Genomic DNA, 16903 nt, shown 5'->3' on the forward strand with positions numbered 1-16903 from the left:
AGCCTCCTCCTTAACAATATAGGTTAAGGGGTGCCTAGGTGACTCAGTAGGCAGAGCATGCAACTCTTAATCTCGGGGTTGTCAGTTTGAGCCCCATGATGGGTATAGAGATTACTTAAAAATAAAATCTTAAAAAAAAAATACAGGTTAAAAACAATGAAAGGAAAAACAATCTGAGCACAGAATTCTCCATCAAGATAAATTATCAATGAAATATGTAAGAGCAGGGACGCCTGGGTGGCTCAGCGATTGAGCGTGTGCCTTTGGCTTAGGTGTGATCCCGGGTCTGAGGATCGAATCCTGCAGTAGGCTCTCTGCACGGAGCCTGCTTCCCCTCCCTCTTCCTATGTCTCTGCCTCTCTGTGTCTCTCTCATAAATAAATAAATAAAATCTTCAAATGGCCATAAATTTAGAACAGGGAGTTTTTTTTGTTTTGTTTTTTTAAAGATTTTACTGATCTATGCGTGAGAGACACAGAGAGAGAGAGATGCAGAGACACAGGCAGAGGGAGAAGCAGGCTCCACGCAGGGAGCCCGACGCGGACTCCAATCCCGAGTCTCCAGGATCACACCCTGGGCCAAAGGTGGTGCTAAACCGCTAGGCCACCCAGGGATCCCCCTAGAACAGGGAACTTTAACAAGAGAGTAGATTCTATTAACAAATAGTAATTAACAACCTGATTAACATGAAAACAGCCTTTCCTTTTTCTCTCAACAACCACCTCCCAAATCTGCACCACCACAAATGTAGAGGAAAGCCATAATCCAAACACTGAGGAAAACAAAAACAGCATCATTTTGAAAACTGAATGGGAATGTAAGAAAGTGACCTCCAAATGCACAAGTTATGGACAGATATTCTATTTCCTTCTTTACAGACCCACTCTCAAACTACTGAATTCTGTAGTATCTTCTTAATCAAGATATAAAAATACAGATATTGGGATGCCTGGGTGGCTCAGCAGTTGAGTGTCTGCCTTTGGCTCAGGGCCTGATCCCAGATTTCCTGGGATTGAGTCCCACATGGGGCTCCTTGTAGGGAGCTTGCTTCTCTTCCCTCTGCCTGTGTCTCTCTCTGTCTCTCTGTGTCTCTCATTAATAAATAAATAAAATCTTTAAAAAACAAAAACATATTGATTTTCAGTACTGAAAATTAAGCCTTCATGCTTCATATGAAGAGTAATTATAGTTATATAACTAAAAGTTGCAATGTACACCTACATAAGTAAAAAATGAAGGGGGGGTGTCAAAGACTAATAGAGGGTGTTAATTAGCTCATTATAAAGGTAGTAAATTAAAAACTGTAATTTAAGAAATTTGGGGACAGGGATCCCTGGGTGGCACAGCGGTTTGGCGCCTGCCTTTGGCCCAGGGCGCGATCCTGGAGACCCGGGATCGAATCCCACGTCGGGCTCCTGGTGCATGGAGCCTGCTTCTCCCTCTGCCTGTGTCTCTGCCTCTGTCTCTCTCTCTGTGATTATCATGAATAAATAAAAAATTAAAAAATAAAATAAAATAAAATAAAATAATAAAATAAAATAAAATAAAATAAAATAAAATAAAATAAAATAAAATAAAGAAATTTGGGGACAGAATTTATTTCCATTTCCTAGTCTAGCTTAGTCTTTAATTACTTCTCATATAGACAGACCATTATAATACCTTGAAATTGGTTTACCTGTTTCAACCAACAATTTATCACTTGTTGAATGAATGTAATAGACACTATATGACATTCTCAAGATTATGAGGTTATCTTATTAGGTATGAGGCTAAGTCTACAGTAAAACAATGTGTTTTTCAATTTAATAAGCCATAAGAATAAGGTTCTGAGTTAAAACTTGGGAAGTAAAGTATCATTCAGGCAGATGTTTTCTAGATTTTCATTTGTTTCATTTCCTTTAAGTCAAAAATCTAGGACTACACTTTTAGGAGAAAAATCCTGTATTGTCAGTGTTTACAATAATTCTGAACAAAGTAATAACTTCAAAATATCAAAAACACAAATTTTTAAGAATACAATGTTCTGTTGAGAAAAAAAAGTGCTAAAAACATTCAAATTTTTTTCTGAAATTATCAGGTTAAACAAGCCACTCAAATTTGTGCTGAAATGAGTACCTATTCATTGAGTACCTGGGGGGCTGAGTCAGTTAGGTATTTGACTCTTTTTTTTTTTTTTTTTTGAGATTTATTTATTCAGAGGCGGGGGGGCTGGGCAGAGACACAGGCAGAGGGAGAAGCAGGCTCCATGCAGGAAGCCCGACGTGGGACTCGACATGGGACTCGATCCCAGGTCTTCAGGGTCACGCCATAGGCTGCAGGCGGTGCTAAACCGCTGCACCTCCAGGGCTGCCCTCTTTGATTTCACCTCTGGTCATGATCGCAGGGTCATGAGACGGATAATGGGGAATCTGAGGATTTTCTCTCTTCTCCTCTCTCAGTCCCTCCCACCCACACCCTACTCCATTCTCTAAAATAAATAAATAAATCTTTAAAAAAAAAAATCAATACATATCACAATGCCTTTACTTATAAGATACTCTATTTAATTTGGTTTTGGATAATGGAATCTTCTTTTTCTTGAGCTAGCACAAGATTTTTGGCATATTAATTAACAGAAAACAGCAGACACCAAATATAGGCCCCATTATTTACCTCCTGTTATGGAGATACAAAGAAACTATTAGAAAAAGAAAACATCTGAGTTTGAATCTAATTCTTTCAAAGGTGGATTAGTTTTCATGCATATATAACTATGTAAGTCAATAATCTGTAAACTCTTATGTCTTACACAAGAGTTTATAATAAATTAAAGAAAGGAATAAATAAACTTCTATCAAGAGTAGGCAAAATTGGACTCGAAGTAAATTCTGTACTCTTGAGAGAATTATGATGTTAGGTATATAGAAATCATTCTACACATATGTCAATAACAAGTATCAGAATGAATATGCTACATTTTTCAAAACTACTCAATTTATTGTAATTTAGACAAATTTACATTGCTCCATAAACCATGAAAATTGGAGTCATGATTGCAACACAAATCTTTAAAAAGAAAGAATATCTAAACTCAGTACTAGTTTGGCTACTCTCCAAGAATGATTCCTGAAATTTCCTTCAGAGTACATCATCTAGTTTTGGAAGGATGACCTTTACACTTTCTTCATTTTTCTAAAGGCACAAAAGTTGATAGAAAATAATCTTACCTCTGATGAGTCCATTTTTGGAGATAATGTGCACATCAATACATGGTCGCCTATGTTCTGGGGATTTTGTTTCAGAAAGCTATACATTGACTGAGCAGATTCAGGACTATCTAACTGAAGAATTGCCTTTGGAGAAGATAAAGAAAAATTAAATATTAATTTTTTAAAGAATATTAAATTTTTAAAAAGATTTTATTTATTCATGAAAGACAGAAAGAGAGAGAGAGAGAGAGGAATAGACACAGGCAGAGAGAGAAGCAGGCTCCGTGCAAGGAGCCTGATGTGGGACTCGATCCCGGGTCTCCAGGATCACACCTTGGGCTGAAGACGGCAGGCACTAAACCGCTGAGCCACCTGGGCTGCCCCCCAAAAATTAAATATTAAGTAGTTCCTTAAAAAACTGAAGTAGAATTACCATATGCTCCAGGAATTTCACTTTGTGTTATATACCCCAAAGAACTGTAAACAGGAAATAAACAGACATTTGTACACCCATGTTCATACCAGCATGGTAGAAGCAACCTAAGTATCTATCAGTGGATGAGTAAACAAAATCTGGTATATGCCAACAATGGATTATTATTCAGCTTTAAAAAGGAAGTTAATTCTAATATATGTCCCAATACACGCTGGAAGACATTAAGCTAAGTGCAGTAAGCCAAATCACAAAAGATCAAATATTATATGATTCCATTCATATGAGACAGAGTAGTGAAAGGTGGTTGTCAAGGGCTAGGAAGGAGACACAGAGGAATTACTGTTTACTTTTTTTATATAGTTTTTAAAATTTTTATTTATTTATTCATGAGAGACACAGAGAGAGAGAGAGACAGAGACACTGGCAGAGGGAGAAGCAGGCTCCATGCAGGGAGCCCGACATGGGACTCAATCCCGGATTCTCCAGGATCACGCCTTGGGCTGAAGGCGGCACTAAACTGCTGAGCCACCCAGGCTGCCTGAGGAATTACTGTTTAATGGAAAGATAAAGTTCTGGAGATGGACAAGTGATGGTTGTATTACAACATGAATATACTTAATGCCACTAAATGGATACTTAAACATGGTTAAAACAGCAAGTTTAGCTACATATATTTTAGCACAATAAAAACATTTTAAATTTTTCTAAAGAAGAGATAGATTTTTCTTCCAGACCTCAAATGTGATTACAAAGGTAAGGTTAATCTTAATTTCAAAGGAAGCAAGAGAAAATAATCCTCAAAATGCTGCAAAGTCTAGGCAAAATGGAAAAGTATGATAGATATTTTTAATAAACTTAAAAAATACCTATTAGAGGATTAAATATATCTAAATAAAAGTTCAAAATTCCTTAGGCCACCTGTCATCTCCCTTCCCTCCTATGTCACACTATTTCTGTGTGTGTGTATCAAACATGCTCAAACATGTTCTAAGAATCAGTTACAAGCATGTAAAAGAAATTACTATCTACTTTAGTGAATTCGGTACTTTTTCTGAAGCAAACACTATTAACTTTGATATGAAATGCTACCTTTCTAAGTAATATGTTTGCTCAAAATTGATTTTTAATAGGTAAGTATCTGAATTAAATATTAAACACAGGGATGCCTGGGTGGCTCAGAGGTTGAGAGCCTGCCTCTGGCCCAGGGCGTGAGTCCCAGGATCAAGTCCCACATCAGGCTCCCGGCACGGAGCCTGCTTCTCCCTCTACCTGTGTCTCTGCCTCTCTGTGTGTGTGTCTCTTACGAATAATCAATAAAATAATAAAATCATAAATAAATAAATAAACAAACAAACAAACAAACAAAGGGCAAATGTAAAGAAGTTAACAATTTCTTTTAAGGAAGGAAGCCGCCAAACCATGAAGTGAGGGATCATCATTTTATACTTCTGCATAACTAAACAAAAAAACCTAACTCTCTATGTGCTTTATGGCTGGAAGGGACTTCAGAAAAATACCTGATAACACCTTTTTTCATTTTACAAGTAAGAACTAACTAAAAGTATAAGCCAACTCAGCCAAAGTCACAAAGGTAGTTAAGGCTAGATGAGCTAGAGTCTCTCTCCATGCAAGTTTAATTTCCTGTTAAAACTAGGACTTTTAGGGTGCCTGTGTGGCTCAGCTGGTTGAGTGTCTGACTTGATTTTGGCTCAGATCATGATCTCAGGGTCATGGGATCAAGCTTTATGTCAGGATTCCCACTTGGCAGGGAGTCTGCTTGAGATTCTCCCTCTCCCTCTGCTCCTCTCACTGCTCTTGCTTACTCTCTCTCTAAAAATAAATACATCTTAAAACAAAAACAAAATACTAGGAGTTCTGAGGAGAAAGTCATAATCTCTTCCTTATTACAGCCCAGGAGAAAATATGCCAATCTATCATAGTTAAGGAATGATGTTGATGGGTGCTTCAGTTTTCAAGATGGATTAAAAGTTACAAACCCTCAGTCATATATTCTCTACAGAACACAGCTAAAATAGGAAGGACCCATTACCTTGTTTTTATTACTCATGAATACATGGTGATCCACTTTTCCAAACTGAAGTCCAACACAAAGCACACACTGAAGTCCATCTTCTGGTAAGTTATCAAGATGTACAAATCGATTGTAAATTTTATCTATATTCACCTGTAGGTTTTTTTTTTTTTTAAAGAGACGGCATAGAAAAAGAGAAACAGCTGAAGTATCAAACTACAAAACATACATTAATAATAATTTAATTTCTCAGAGATCAGATGATATCCTCTCCCAGGAATAAGAAAATGTGAGTGAAGACAGTGAGATTTTAGTTTTAGATTTGAGTAATCGATGGAACAATATACTAAAAACAAGAGGTTTAATCTTTCTTCTATCAACATAATATTTACACAAAACATTTAATATGTACTTAAGCTACTTAATATGGCTCCAGTATCTAGAAAATATTTCATAGTAAGGAGTACCGTGACCCTTTATTTCTTATTTTTACCAAGAGGAGATCCATCTGATACTTTCATCACCTCAGTATTTTTTAAATTTAAATTCTAATTAACATATAGTGTTAATTACAACATTAGTTTCAGAGGTAGAGTTCAGTGATTGATAAGGTGTCTATAATACCCAGTGCTCATTCAATCACATGCCCTCATCATTACCTAAATATTTTAAAATCAGTAGACTTGTAACAGGTGAATAACCAATGTTTCCATCATTTAAACAAGTGTACAAAGGCATTTAACTTATCAAATGCAAAACTTACCTCTGGATCATTTTCTTTAATCAAGGTTGTAAATATAGCTTCCTACAAAGGCAAAATAGAGGGAAAGTGAAGATTAAGTCTTCCTCATTCATATGCTTAGTCAAGATTTATAATAAAATAACCTATATGAATAAGCATTATTTATTTGAGAGAGAGACAGAGCATGAGCAGGGGGGAAGAGGTAGAGGGTGATGGAGAAGCAGACTCCCCACTGAGCAGAGAGCCCAACACAGGGCTTGATCCCAGGACCCTGAGATCATGACCTGAGTTGAAGACAGACATTTAACTGACTGAGCTACCCAGGCACCCTTCAAGTCCCATTAATTCTTCCTATTCCCCTAAGCGAATTCAAGTTTAATAAAGTGGTGTCAGGGGAAGACATTCAAATTCACATACAGGGAATAAGAGATTTAATTTGGCAGACAATAAGAGGATTCAAACTATAAAACAAAAAGTTAGCTGAGCAAAACAGAGAATGAGGAAGAACAGAAATGTCAGCTAGTAAAAAAAAAAAAAAACACAACAGTACAGAATATTTAATGTACAGTTATTTAGTGCTGTTGATTATAAAGAAGGCTAAGAGTGACATGAGATAAAAATGTCAAAGCCTGGGAAAGGCTAGCTAATGGATGGTTTACCTGTATAGGAAAGGAACTTTATCTTAGGAGAGTCTGGTTCTTAAGTTTTTTTTCTTTTCAACAATGACATACATAAAACAATTCCACCAATTACATCAGAGTGATTCTCCATGGAAGGCTTTCTCAAATAACATGCATTTCCACCTTCCTCTAGAAGAGTCTAATAATTCCGCTTCATACTTCTTAGCAGTTGATAATAAATGTTTGTATGCCACAAAGAAACAATGAAGGGTTCCTAAGTCGACTGACTTTGAACAGATTTAAATTTTATGTCAGTCTCATTACTTCATGGAGAAAGGTGTTTGTTTTTTTTTTTAATTTTTATTTATTTATGATAGTCACAGAGAGAGAGAGAGAGAGAGAGAGAGAGAGAAAGAGGCAGAGACACAGGCAGAGGGAGAAGCAGGCTCCATGCACCGGGAGCCCAACGTGGGATTCGATCCCGGGTCTCCAGGATCGCGCCCTGAGCCAAAGGCAGGTGCCAAACCGCTGCGCCACCCAGGGATCCCATGGAGAAAGGTTTTAAGGGAGACAAAACTAAAGGCAAGAGACATAAAGAACTACTTTAGTTGGAGTTTCAAGAAACGAAGCAATGATGGACGGGATACAGAGGGAATGAATTACAGAAATATTTATGATTTAAAAATACAAGACCTAGTGATTGGTTGTGAGAAATTAGAGAAAAATTAAAGTAACATCTGGAGTTCTAGTTTGAAGGACAGATAACAGGAGTAAAATAAGAATAGAGTTATTTACAGACAGCAGTTTTCAACTTTTTTCCCACTCTGACATACATGAGAGGTTAGATTCCTTCAATAAGGAAGTAAATCTCAAACACTGGGATGGGAGACTGTGAAGGGACAGGAAGAAACTTCCTCAACGTCTCAGAGAAAACATGTAACCTGAAGACACAACCTAGAAAGCATAAGTGACCACAATAAATCCGATTTAAAAATTTTATAATTTTCTAGTAAAAATGATACCAAGTCTATTAGTTACCTCATCTTTTATATTCATGTTTTCGGGAACCATACTTATTGAGAGTTGATTTCCATCCATTGATATTGGGAAGCAGGTATAAAATTTTACCATAGATTCTGCAGATTTTCTATTAATTTCCATAAATACCTTTGAAAATAGAAATTATAAGACAAGAAAAATAAATGTCTTAAGTTTAAGTTACTTTTTCTTGAAAAGATTTAATTCTTAAGAGACAAGTAAATTGAGTAACTTAGTAAATATTAAGATAAAAAAATGCATTCCTCCGAAGTGAGGCCAACAGACTCAGAGTATTACAACCATAAGGAAGAAATAATGAATGAACTCATTAGGCAATACTAAAGAGAGAAACAAGACGGGACATTCCAGTAAATGACATTAAGGAAAAATTGTATTTATCTTATTCATCCCTATATCCTTAGTACCTAGAGCAGTATTTAACATACAGTAGACATTTAATAAATATTTAAGTAACTAAATTTAATGATTAGTAAAATATGAAAAATAAGAAAATTGAAAGAACCAAAGAAATGTGTAATGATTACCAAGTTATTTTTAATTTTGTTTTCCTAATTATAAAATTATAGTTCCATGCATTTCAGTTTTAGTTTTCATCCCTGAGTAAATAAATAGGTTGAACATTCTTCTCTATGTCTGATATTGAGGTATATATCTTTCATATATATTTCTTCATAGTTGTAATTCTTTTTTAAAGGAATTATCTATTTGTGTCATTTGCCAATTTATTTATTGAACTTTTAATATTTTACAGCATAATGAATCTTTCTTTTACAAATATAATTTAAATTTTTAATTTATATCTTGCTTATGTTCATTTTAATTCACAAACCTTTATATGACTGAATCTGGTGTTTTTCTACTTAATATCTTAAAAACTATTAAGTCTCCAAATAGTTAATAATTCTACTCTAATCAAAACTGGGCAGATAATACAATACACTTTCTCAATTTGGATTTTATATTTAATGTATCTTCTTATACTTTGGTATATGATACAAAGTATGAATCTGAATTATTCATTTACAGATTCCCACAATTTCCCTGTATTTCAATGTACTGTCACATAAAAAAATTATTCTATTAAAAAACTCATTCCTTTTATTCTTGTCTCTAAATAGAAACAGCTTTAATGAAATATAATTTACATATCATAAAGTTCACCTATAAAGGTGTAGAATTCATTGGTTTTTAGTAATTTATAAAGTTGTACAACCACTCAAATAATTTACTTTTAATATTATGTGAAACTACATATAACTCACTTGTGTTCACTCTCTTCTACTGTTTTCTTAAGCACACCGGCTCTGACTGCCATCAAACACATATATCCTACTCTCAAAGATCTCTTCTCTAGTGACCAACTCCTAATATAAGAACACTACTACTAAGCCACCTGAGTGGCATTTCCATTATTTACACTTTCCTGAAATCTCACTCCCTGTATCTTTCACAGGTTGTTTATTATGAATTATACATTTTGTTTTAAAATGACAAGTAGTATGTACTTATTACTGAAAATTTTAAACACATAGATAACCTAGGTTATTCTAAGTACTACTGATGACATCTTTGTTTGAGAATGGTTATTTCCCATTTGTGTGCAATCGGTGAAACAGCAGGAATATTAGTAAAAAAGTGCTATAAATATAAGTTGTTATAAAACTTTGTATCATTAACATAGTAAAGATATAAAACATTTCCTTTAGACTAAAATTTTGAGCAAAATTTTGACACATTTAGTGCGCCATCCTCCCCATGATTAAAACTATGTCAAATCATTTAGGATAACACTAAATACGGGATATCTATTTTATATTTAAAAAAATCCCTTAGCATGAATGGCTTAATTTTTTGAGGTGCTTCTTTTAAACCCTTTCTTTTTAGTTTTGTGAACTTAATGTATTTCAAAATGTGCTTCAGACATATGAACAGCTATTATCAACGCTTACCTTTTTATGAGATGATAAAATCAAAATATCCTTTAAACCACCAAATGGTTTTACTAGGTTGTAAACTTCTTCTATAGAATATCCTTTATTAGGCAAATTAGAAATAAGTACCACACACATTTCCTCTGTTTCCTTCAAAACAAATTTAAGAGTTGACATTCAAATTTCTTTAACTGCTTACTTTATACTTATTTAAATTTATGCTGCAGATCATGGTATAATAGTATTTAAACTGCATTTAATACTAAATCTTACCAATTAAGAAGGCTGGTCTGAACCTCAAAAACAAAACAAAATGCAAATTTCCTCTCTCTGAGTACATAGCATAATTTCAGTCATACCATCTGTCACTTAGAGTTTTTAGTTCTCTTTTTCAACCACTGCTTAAAAATACAAGTTTAAGGGGCACCTGGCTGATTCAGTCAGGGAGCATGTGAGTTTTGATCTTGGGGTGTGAGTTCAAGCCCCACAACTGGGTACAGAGATTACTTAAATAAAATCTTAAGAGAAAGTAAAATAATAAGATAATAAAAGTAAACAAAAATACAAGTTTAAAAACACCAGTTTGTCTCTGACAACAACTCCTTCATGTACTGGCTGCCATTTCTGTGTCGTGTGATGCTAACATCCCCAAGCTCCAAAACAAAGCATATCCTTTTATCTTGCTGAATGAAATAATCTTTCAAGCAAAATTAAAGTTTCCCTTAGGAACCTTTCCCTACAACCTAATCCCCATTATAAAGTAAATACTTTCATTTCTGCCTTCTCTCAGATCAATTCTTTAGGATGATTCCATCAATGCCAATTTTTCCTTTACTGGATTTTGAGAAAATCCCCAAAGGTATACTAAACTGGACTTGTCACTTTTCTTTTGGAAAAAAAGGCTGGGGCGGAGGAGAAGGAAGTTATAATTCTCATAAATCAGTTGAGAATGATTTTTAACTAGCATGTCAATTGTGTTCATAAATAGTTACTTTTTTTTTTTTTAATTTATTTATGATAGTCACACAGAGAGAGAGGCAGAGACACAGGCAGAGGGAGAACCAGGCTCCATGCACCAGGAGCCCAACGTGGGATTTGATCCCGGGTCTCCAGGATCGCGCCCTGGGCCAAAGGCAGGCACCAAACCGCTGCGCCACCCAGGGATCCCAATAAATGGTTACTTTTGAAGTCCTTTAAGGCAATCTATTTGTGCTTTAAAATATTCTTCCTAAAACAAAATAGTTAAGACATACTAGTTACTCTTGAAGAATGAATCTACCAGTCAAAAACTGTTTAGCATGTGAATGATCTCAAGATCTTAACCAGTAAAATCTAAATTAACAAGATGCTAATACATTCATAATGACCAGAGGAAACCACAGGAAAACAATGTGAGCTTCATGCCCTTCAAATTGAACTTAAAATTCCACTTCCTATTCTAAAAACCCACAGAACAACTGGTATTCTAAATATTAACTTATCTCCCATTTGCCTCTAAGAAAAAAGTAAAGCAGATTTCACAAAATTCTACTGGTTCTAATTTGACAACCTGTCTTTCTAGTCAAAACCCATTTGGCCTAAACTTCTTTCTCTGTAAAAGGTAAACCTCAAAAACATGTACATTTATTGATAATCTGCACTTAAACATTTATGACTTACTCTGCAACTCAAATCCTATCTAAAAAGTCATATATGACAAGGGTGCCTGGATAGCTTGATTGGTTAAGCTTCTGACTCCAGATTTAGGCTCAGGATGATCTCAGGGTCCTGAGATCCACCTTGGAGCCTGCTTACTTTCCCTCAGCCCCCATAGCCCATTTAAAAAACAAAAAACCGGGATCCCTGGGTGGCGCAGCGGTTTAGCGCCTGCCTTTTGGCTCAGGGCATGATCCTGGAGACCCTGGATCGAATCCCACATCGGGCTCCCGGTGCATGGAGCCTGCTTCTCCCTCTGCCTGTGTCTCTGCCTGCCTCTCTCTCTCTCTCTCTCTCTCTATGTGTGTGACTATCATAAATAAATAAAAATTAAAAAAAAACAAAAAACCTTAAGGTGAAGTAATAACACTTAAAAAATAAAGTTACAAATGACAGACTTTTCACCATGCCAAATCCTGTACAATTTTTAGTAGGTTTACAATAAAAATATATTGTGTCAAAATTTCCTAAGCTTTTAAATAAGTAAAATGTAAAAACTGACCTTGTTAACTGGTTCATTTTCTGTAGCCTCCACAGCAGCTTCTTAAGATACAAAATAAGGTAAGAATTCATGCAGATGTATTTGATTTATCAAGATCCCACTTTTCCCACAATGGATTAAATAGTAGCTGCATGAAAATGTACACAACTGACAAAATACTAGAAATTTAAGAATGAAATAGCTACAGAAGTAACACTGGCTTTTAAATAATGCTTCATTTTATTCCTTCTAAGAGCTAAATTTCAGAATAATCAAGAGACAGAGTGAAGATCTGAATCATAATATTTTAAATTTCACTTAGGTATGAGCCTGATATTTTAAAAAATATGTATATATGATACAAAATTAAATACCTTATTTTCTTAAAATTTAATTTTCTATCTTTAAAGATGAAACAAAATAAAAAAATTTTGACCTACCTGAAACAGTTTCTTTAACATTATTTTCAGTGGCTTTGATTTCCATACTGGTCTTTATTTCAGAGTTTTCTGCATGAAATAGTCTGCTTTAATAGTCTAGAAGAACACACTAATATAATTAAACTAATGACTCTAAACAGGAACTTAAATTAGTTTATTTTGTCACTATAAGTCTCCCTAGACTGACCTGAATTAAGTCAAAGCTAATATAAGAGTTGCTTTGAAAAAAAAAAAAACATAGGAGTTGCTTTGAAAATCAACAAAACAATCCCTTTGAAGATTTTAAAGCAACAATTTCCAAATAAACCTTAAAATGTACACCAAGAAGATCTAAAGAAAGCGCTTAACGAAAGCATTTAAAGCTTACCTGGTACAATCACCGGTTTACTGGTGTCTTTGTTTTTGACAATGCCAGCCTTTTTGACTTCTAGAGACTTCTTTCCACTAGATTTTGCTTTTAAAAGTAGAAGTGAATGATTATTCTAGGGATCTGTTCAATCATTTAGTGTGTCTCATACTAATATATATAAGTAATATAGTCCAACTTTATTATAAAAGCAGTTCTTTTTTTTTATGTTAAAATGTTTTAAAGAATTGGCTTTAAAATAATTAGTCATTTGTCATTCTATAAGTCTAGACATACCAAATAAATTTGTGTTCATCTTTAAAAAAACAAAGTATCTTGAAATAGTTGTCACCAGGTATTAATTAGCATGTGTAGGAATTATAAGATGTAAAATTAACAAAGACAGGCCATCTTTACAGTCATCCTTTCAATGAGAAATTAAGTCTTCAGGACACCTAGCCGTCATCTACCACCATCATGGCTATGTAGTCCTTGTAACGAATGGAATTCGATTCTGGGTCAATTGCAGCGGACAACATTTCTTCCATTTCTTCCTGAGAAAAAGGCTCACCTTCTTCGGTCATATACTTGATCAATTCTTCCTTAGTTAGAAATCCACGTTTGGATGGATCTAACACCTCAAATGATCGAAGAAGGATATCTTCTGGAATTGGTCTGTACCTTTTTTCTAGTAGTACTTTGGTCATCACTGGAAGAAATTTTTCAAATCGAATGTATCCAGTGGGTTCTTCCTCCTCTATCTCTACGATCAGGTCATGCAGCTCTCCTTCGCTTGGGCAGCACCCTAGTGACCTGATAATTGTTCTGATCTCTCTCACATCCACTGTATTATTCGCCTCATGGTCAAACACTTCAAAAGCATCTTTGATTTTTTTGTGAAATTCTGCTACCACTAACTCTGTGCCTTCCCTTTATCGTCCGCCATCTTGTTGCGGGGCCGTCGCCCGGGAGATGCCCCAGTTCTTTTCCATATATTTATCATTTCCACTTATATCTATTTACCAGTAAGATTAAAAGTAAATTTAAAGGGCCTCTGGGTGGCTCAGTCAGGTTATATGCCTTTGGCCCAGATCATGATCCCAGGACCCTGAGGATCAAGCCCCTCATAGGGCTCCCTGCTATGCAGGGAGCCTATTTCTCCCTCTGCCTCCTGCTCATGCGCACACACACTCTATCATAAATAAATAAATAAATAAATTAATTAATTAATTAATAAAGTTAAGTAAGTAAGTAAATTTAAAATGAGACACAATTATTGTTGATGACCATTAACGGGCCACAGGTTTATTCTCCACATAGCAGAAGCATATTATAATTACTCAAAAAACATTTTATAATTCCTACAACGGCTCTTTAAAATTAGCCTATATATAAACAGATGTTAGTTTCAACATGTTACATTTCTTTCTTTAAGGAGGAAACACTGTTTTAACACGGAAAAAAACATTTTTTGGAGTAACAAATAAAAATTTACAAGCTGGGGAAGGTAGCAAGGAGTGACAGTTCTAAAAATGGAGGAAAGTAAGTATTTGTAGGGGGAAGCAACAGAGCAGTCTGTAATTATACAGCTGTCAATAAGGTCTCCTCCATCAAAATGTATCTGCAATGGCACACACTGTCAAAGACCAATGTACTAAAATATAGAAGTCCCATTAAGTGTCAGGTTTTAAAAATCAAAGAAATATCTACTTCTTACTTGTAGTTATTAGATACTACAAATTTTATGAATTTAAAACTTGTTTTCAATTATTATGGCTATTATATTCTTCAAGGCAGTATTAAGTACAAACTTAATAAATCCTTTCCTTCCCAAAGTCTTACCTGTTTTGACTGAAGCTTTACCTTTAGCAGCTACTGTTACCACAGATTTTACAGAACCCGCTGATTTCCCTAAATCACAAAAGCTGTAGTCAAAATTGGCTTATTTAGCTAGTATCAACAATCCCCCCCAAGGAACCTCATAGAGAATGAGTGACAGACTACATTTTATCAAAACAAAATGCTATCATCCTTGGGCACAGGTCATTCTCTAAATCTAGCAATGATGACAATTTCCTCAGGATAAAAAGTATCAGTAAAGTAAGAATTCACCTCCCCAGTGGGGTACTTAAAAATAGCATTCAGGCTAGTTAAATCTCTGAATGAGTGAATCAACCAAGAAGCAAAATTACTAACTGCAAGGATATAAGAACAGTCCAATAATGCTTTTAAAATTAGGGTTCCCCAGCCCAAGATTCCTTTGCTCCCAGTTGATTGGATAGCCTTCAAGAACACTTTCATTATGGTTAGGCCACATAAAGCCTGCTTTGACTGATTCCTAGTGGGCTCTATGTGAACAGAACTATTTAAATTGCTTTGACTCTTCTTTGTACATACACATTTGTTACTCTTACTTATATTCAAAGATAATGTATAAAGACCGTGACCATCCAAGTGTCACTGAGATCACCAGAGAGCAAAATCCCTTTCTATTCAGAGAGCAACATAAGGTTTAGCTCTGAAAATTAGGATTCATTAACAACTAGTAAAGCTGCATTATGAGGAAAAAGCCCAGAATCAGAAGTCAGTAGAGCAACTGAATTCCAAATTAAATTGTGAAGTTTTGTGGCATGAGTAAGTTTCTGTGCACATTTGCCCATTTGTAAACAAGGGTGGCAATTGCTATAATTATTTAAGAGGACCCTTGTAAGAACATGATTGTGCTTTTGAAAAATTATCACACAAAACTAGTGACATGCACAAAAATCAACTGAAATATTTATAAATCCACCCTTTATATCCAAAGATAGACCCTAACCTCTGCTCAAAAAGATTAATACCAATCCTTACAGAGTATCACCTAACCAGCTATTTCTTAGTCAATCCTAAATTTTCATACTGCTTGTGTCACACTGAGCCTCAAAGAGCCCTTAAGCATTTCTTTCACTATCCCTTATTACAAGTCAATTCACGTTACTACTTCTAGCTGTGTATAAGAACTTTAGGAAATAATACATAGAAATAATATCCAACAGGTAAGGGGTGGCTAAGCAGCTTTAACAGCCATTATCAGCAAATCTCCACCAGAATTCCCATAAATGTACTATAAAAGTAAGTATTAAATACTGCTGACTAAATAAATACATCCTCAAAACAAGATTCCTAGCTTTCCCTGACCCTCTCAGGTTTACTGCTTTGAAGAAACCACTATACAAAAGTTCTGGATTTGCCACTAACAATGGTTATTTACCAACGCAAAGCTGTTCTCTTTCTACCATTATAGAGAATGTAATTTAATACACTGATCTCTAGCCACTCAAAAAGATGACCCTGGGCAGACCGGGTGGCTCAGCAGTTTAGCGCTGCCTTCAGCCCAGGGCCTGATCCTGGAGACTTGGGATCGAGTCCTGCATCAGGCTCCCTGCAAGGAGCCTGCTTCTCCCTCTGCCTGTCTCTGCCTCTCTCTCTGTGTGTCTCTCATGAATAAATAAATAAAATCTTAAAAAAAAAAAAAAAAAAAAGATGACCCTAAACTAACTAGCATTTAGCATAAATGAGAAGTAGAAAAAATAATGCTAGAGGAAAGAGAAAAAAAATCACTACTTTGAAACCCATGAGGGGTGCCTGGGTGGCTCAGCTGGTTAGGCATCTGACTCTTGATCTCAGCTCAGGTCTTGATCTCAGAGGTTGTGAGTTCAAGCCTGACACTTGGCCCACGCTTGACATGAAAACTACTTAAACAAAAAAACCACACATAAAATAACCCCCGCTAAAGTCTGTAACAACTGAAAATATAGTTTTGCTATGTGTTATCTGAACTATTTTATAAAAGAAAGTAAACAGAGACCTGAATAAAGAAGAGGGGAATTATCTCTGATATACATCATGAGAAATTGTTTCCCACTTAATTATCTTATTTTGATAGTAACT

The 16903-nt window shown here is 35.2% G+C and overlaps 2 protein-coding genes across 9 annotated transcripts in view; both read right to left on the bottom strand.

The window, feature by feature from the left end:
- Window positions 1–16903, bottom strand: part of ZNF638 (zinc finger protein 638) — an 81117-nt gene that overhangs the window by 17419 nt on the left and 46795 nt on the right. For 7 of the 8 annotated variants that reach the window (XM_038561786.1, XM_038561785.1, XM_038561788.1 and 4 more), the window contains 9 exons: window positions 14816–14884; window positions 12995–13081; window positions 12628–12696; window positions 12209–12249; window positions 10030–10161; window positions 8060–8188; window positions 6423–6464; window positions 5678–5812; window positions 3210–3335 (listed from right to left, as the gene is read on the bottom strand). In XM_038561786.1, coding sequence (XP_038417714.1) covers window positions 3210–3335; window positions 5678–5812; window positions 6423–6464; window positions 8060–8188; window positions 10030–10161; window positions 12209–12249; window positions 12628–12696; window positions 12995–13081; window positions 14816–14884 — 830 coding nt within the window. The remainder of the gene's footprint in view (window positions 1–3209; window positions 3336–5677; window positions 5813–6422; window positions 6465–8059; window positions 8189–10029; window positions 10162–12208; window positions 12250–12627; window positions 12697–12994; window positions 13082–14815; window positions 14885–16903) is intronic. The other variant, XM_038561784.1, reaches the window with a different exon arrangement.
- LOC102151151 (dynein regulatory complex protein 8-like) lies at window positions 13201–14291 on the bottom strand. Its single transcript, XM_038560636.1, has 2 exons — window positions 14272–14291; window positions 13201–13903 (listed from the first exon to the last, which is right to left on the bottom strand). Exons 1-2 carry the CDS (start codon window positions 14289–14291, stop codon window positions 13429–13431), a joined length of 495 nt encoding a protein of 164 aa, XP_038416564.1. The 3' UTR covers window positions 13201–13428.

This window comes from Canis lupus, chromosome 17 (genome assembly GCF_011100685.1).
Source record: "Canis lupus familiaris isolate Mischka breed German Shepherd chromosome 17, alternate assembly UU_Cfam_GSD_1.0, whole genome shotgun sequence".
Lineage (NCBI taxonomy): Eukaryota > Metazoa > Chordata > Mammalia > Carnivora > Canidae > Canis > Canis lupus.

Bases quoted from the DNA above. Each gene is read 5' to 3' on its own strand.
- LOC102151151 (XM_038560636.1), bottom strand. From the start codon at position 14,291: ATGTGGAGAATAAACCTGTG. The intron at 13,904-14,271 runs GCCCGTTAATGG...CGGACGATAAAG, and splicing joins ATGTGGAGAATAAACCTGTG to GGAAGGCACAGAGTTAGTGG.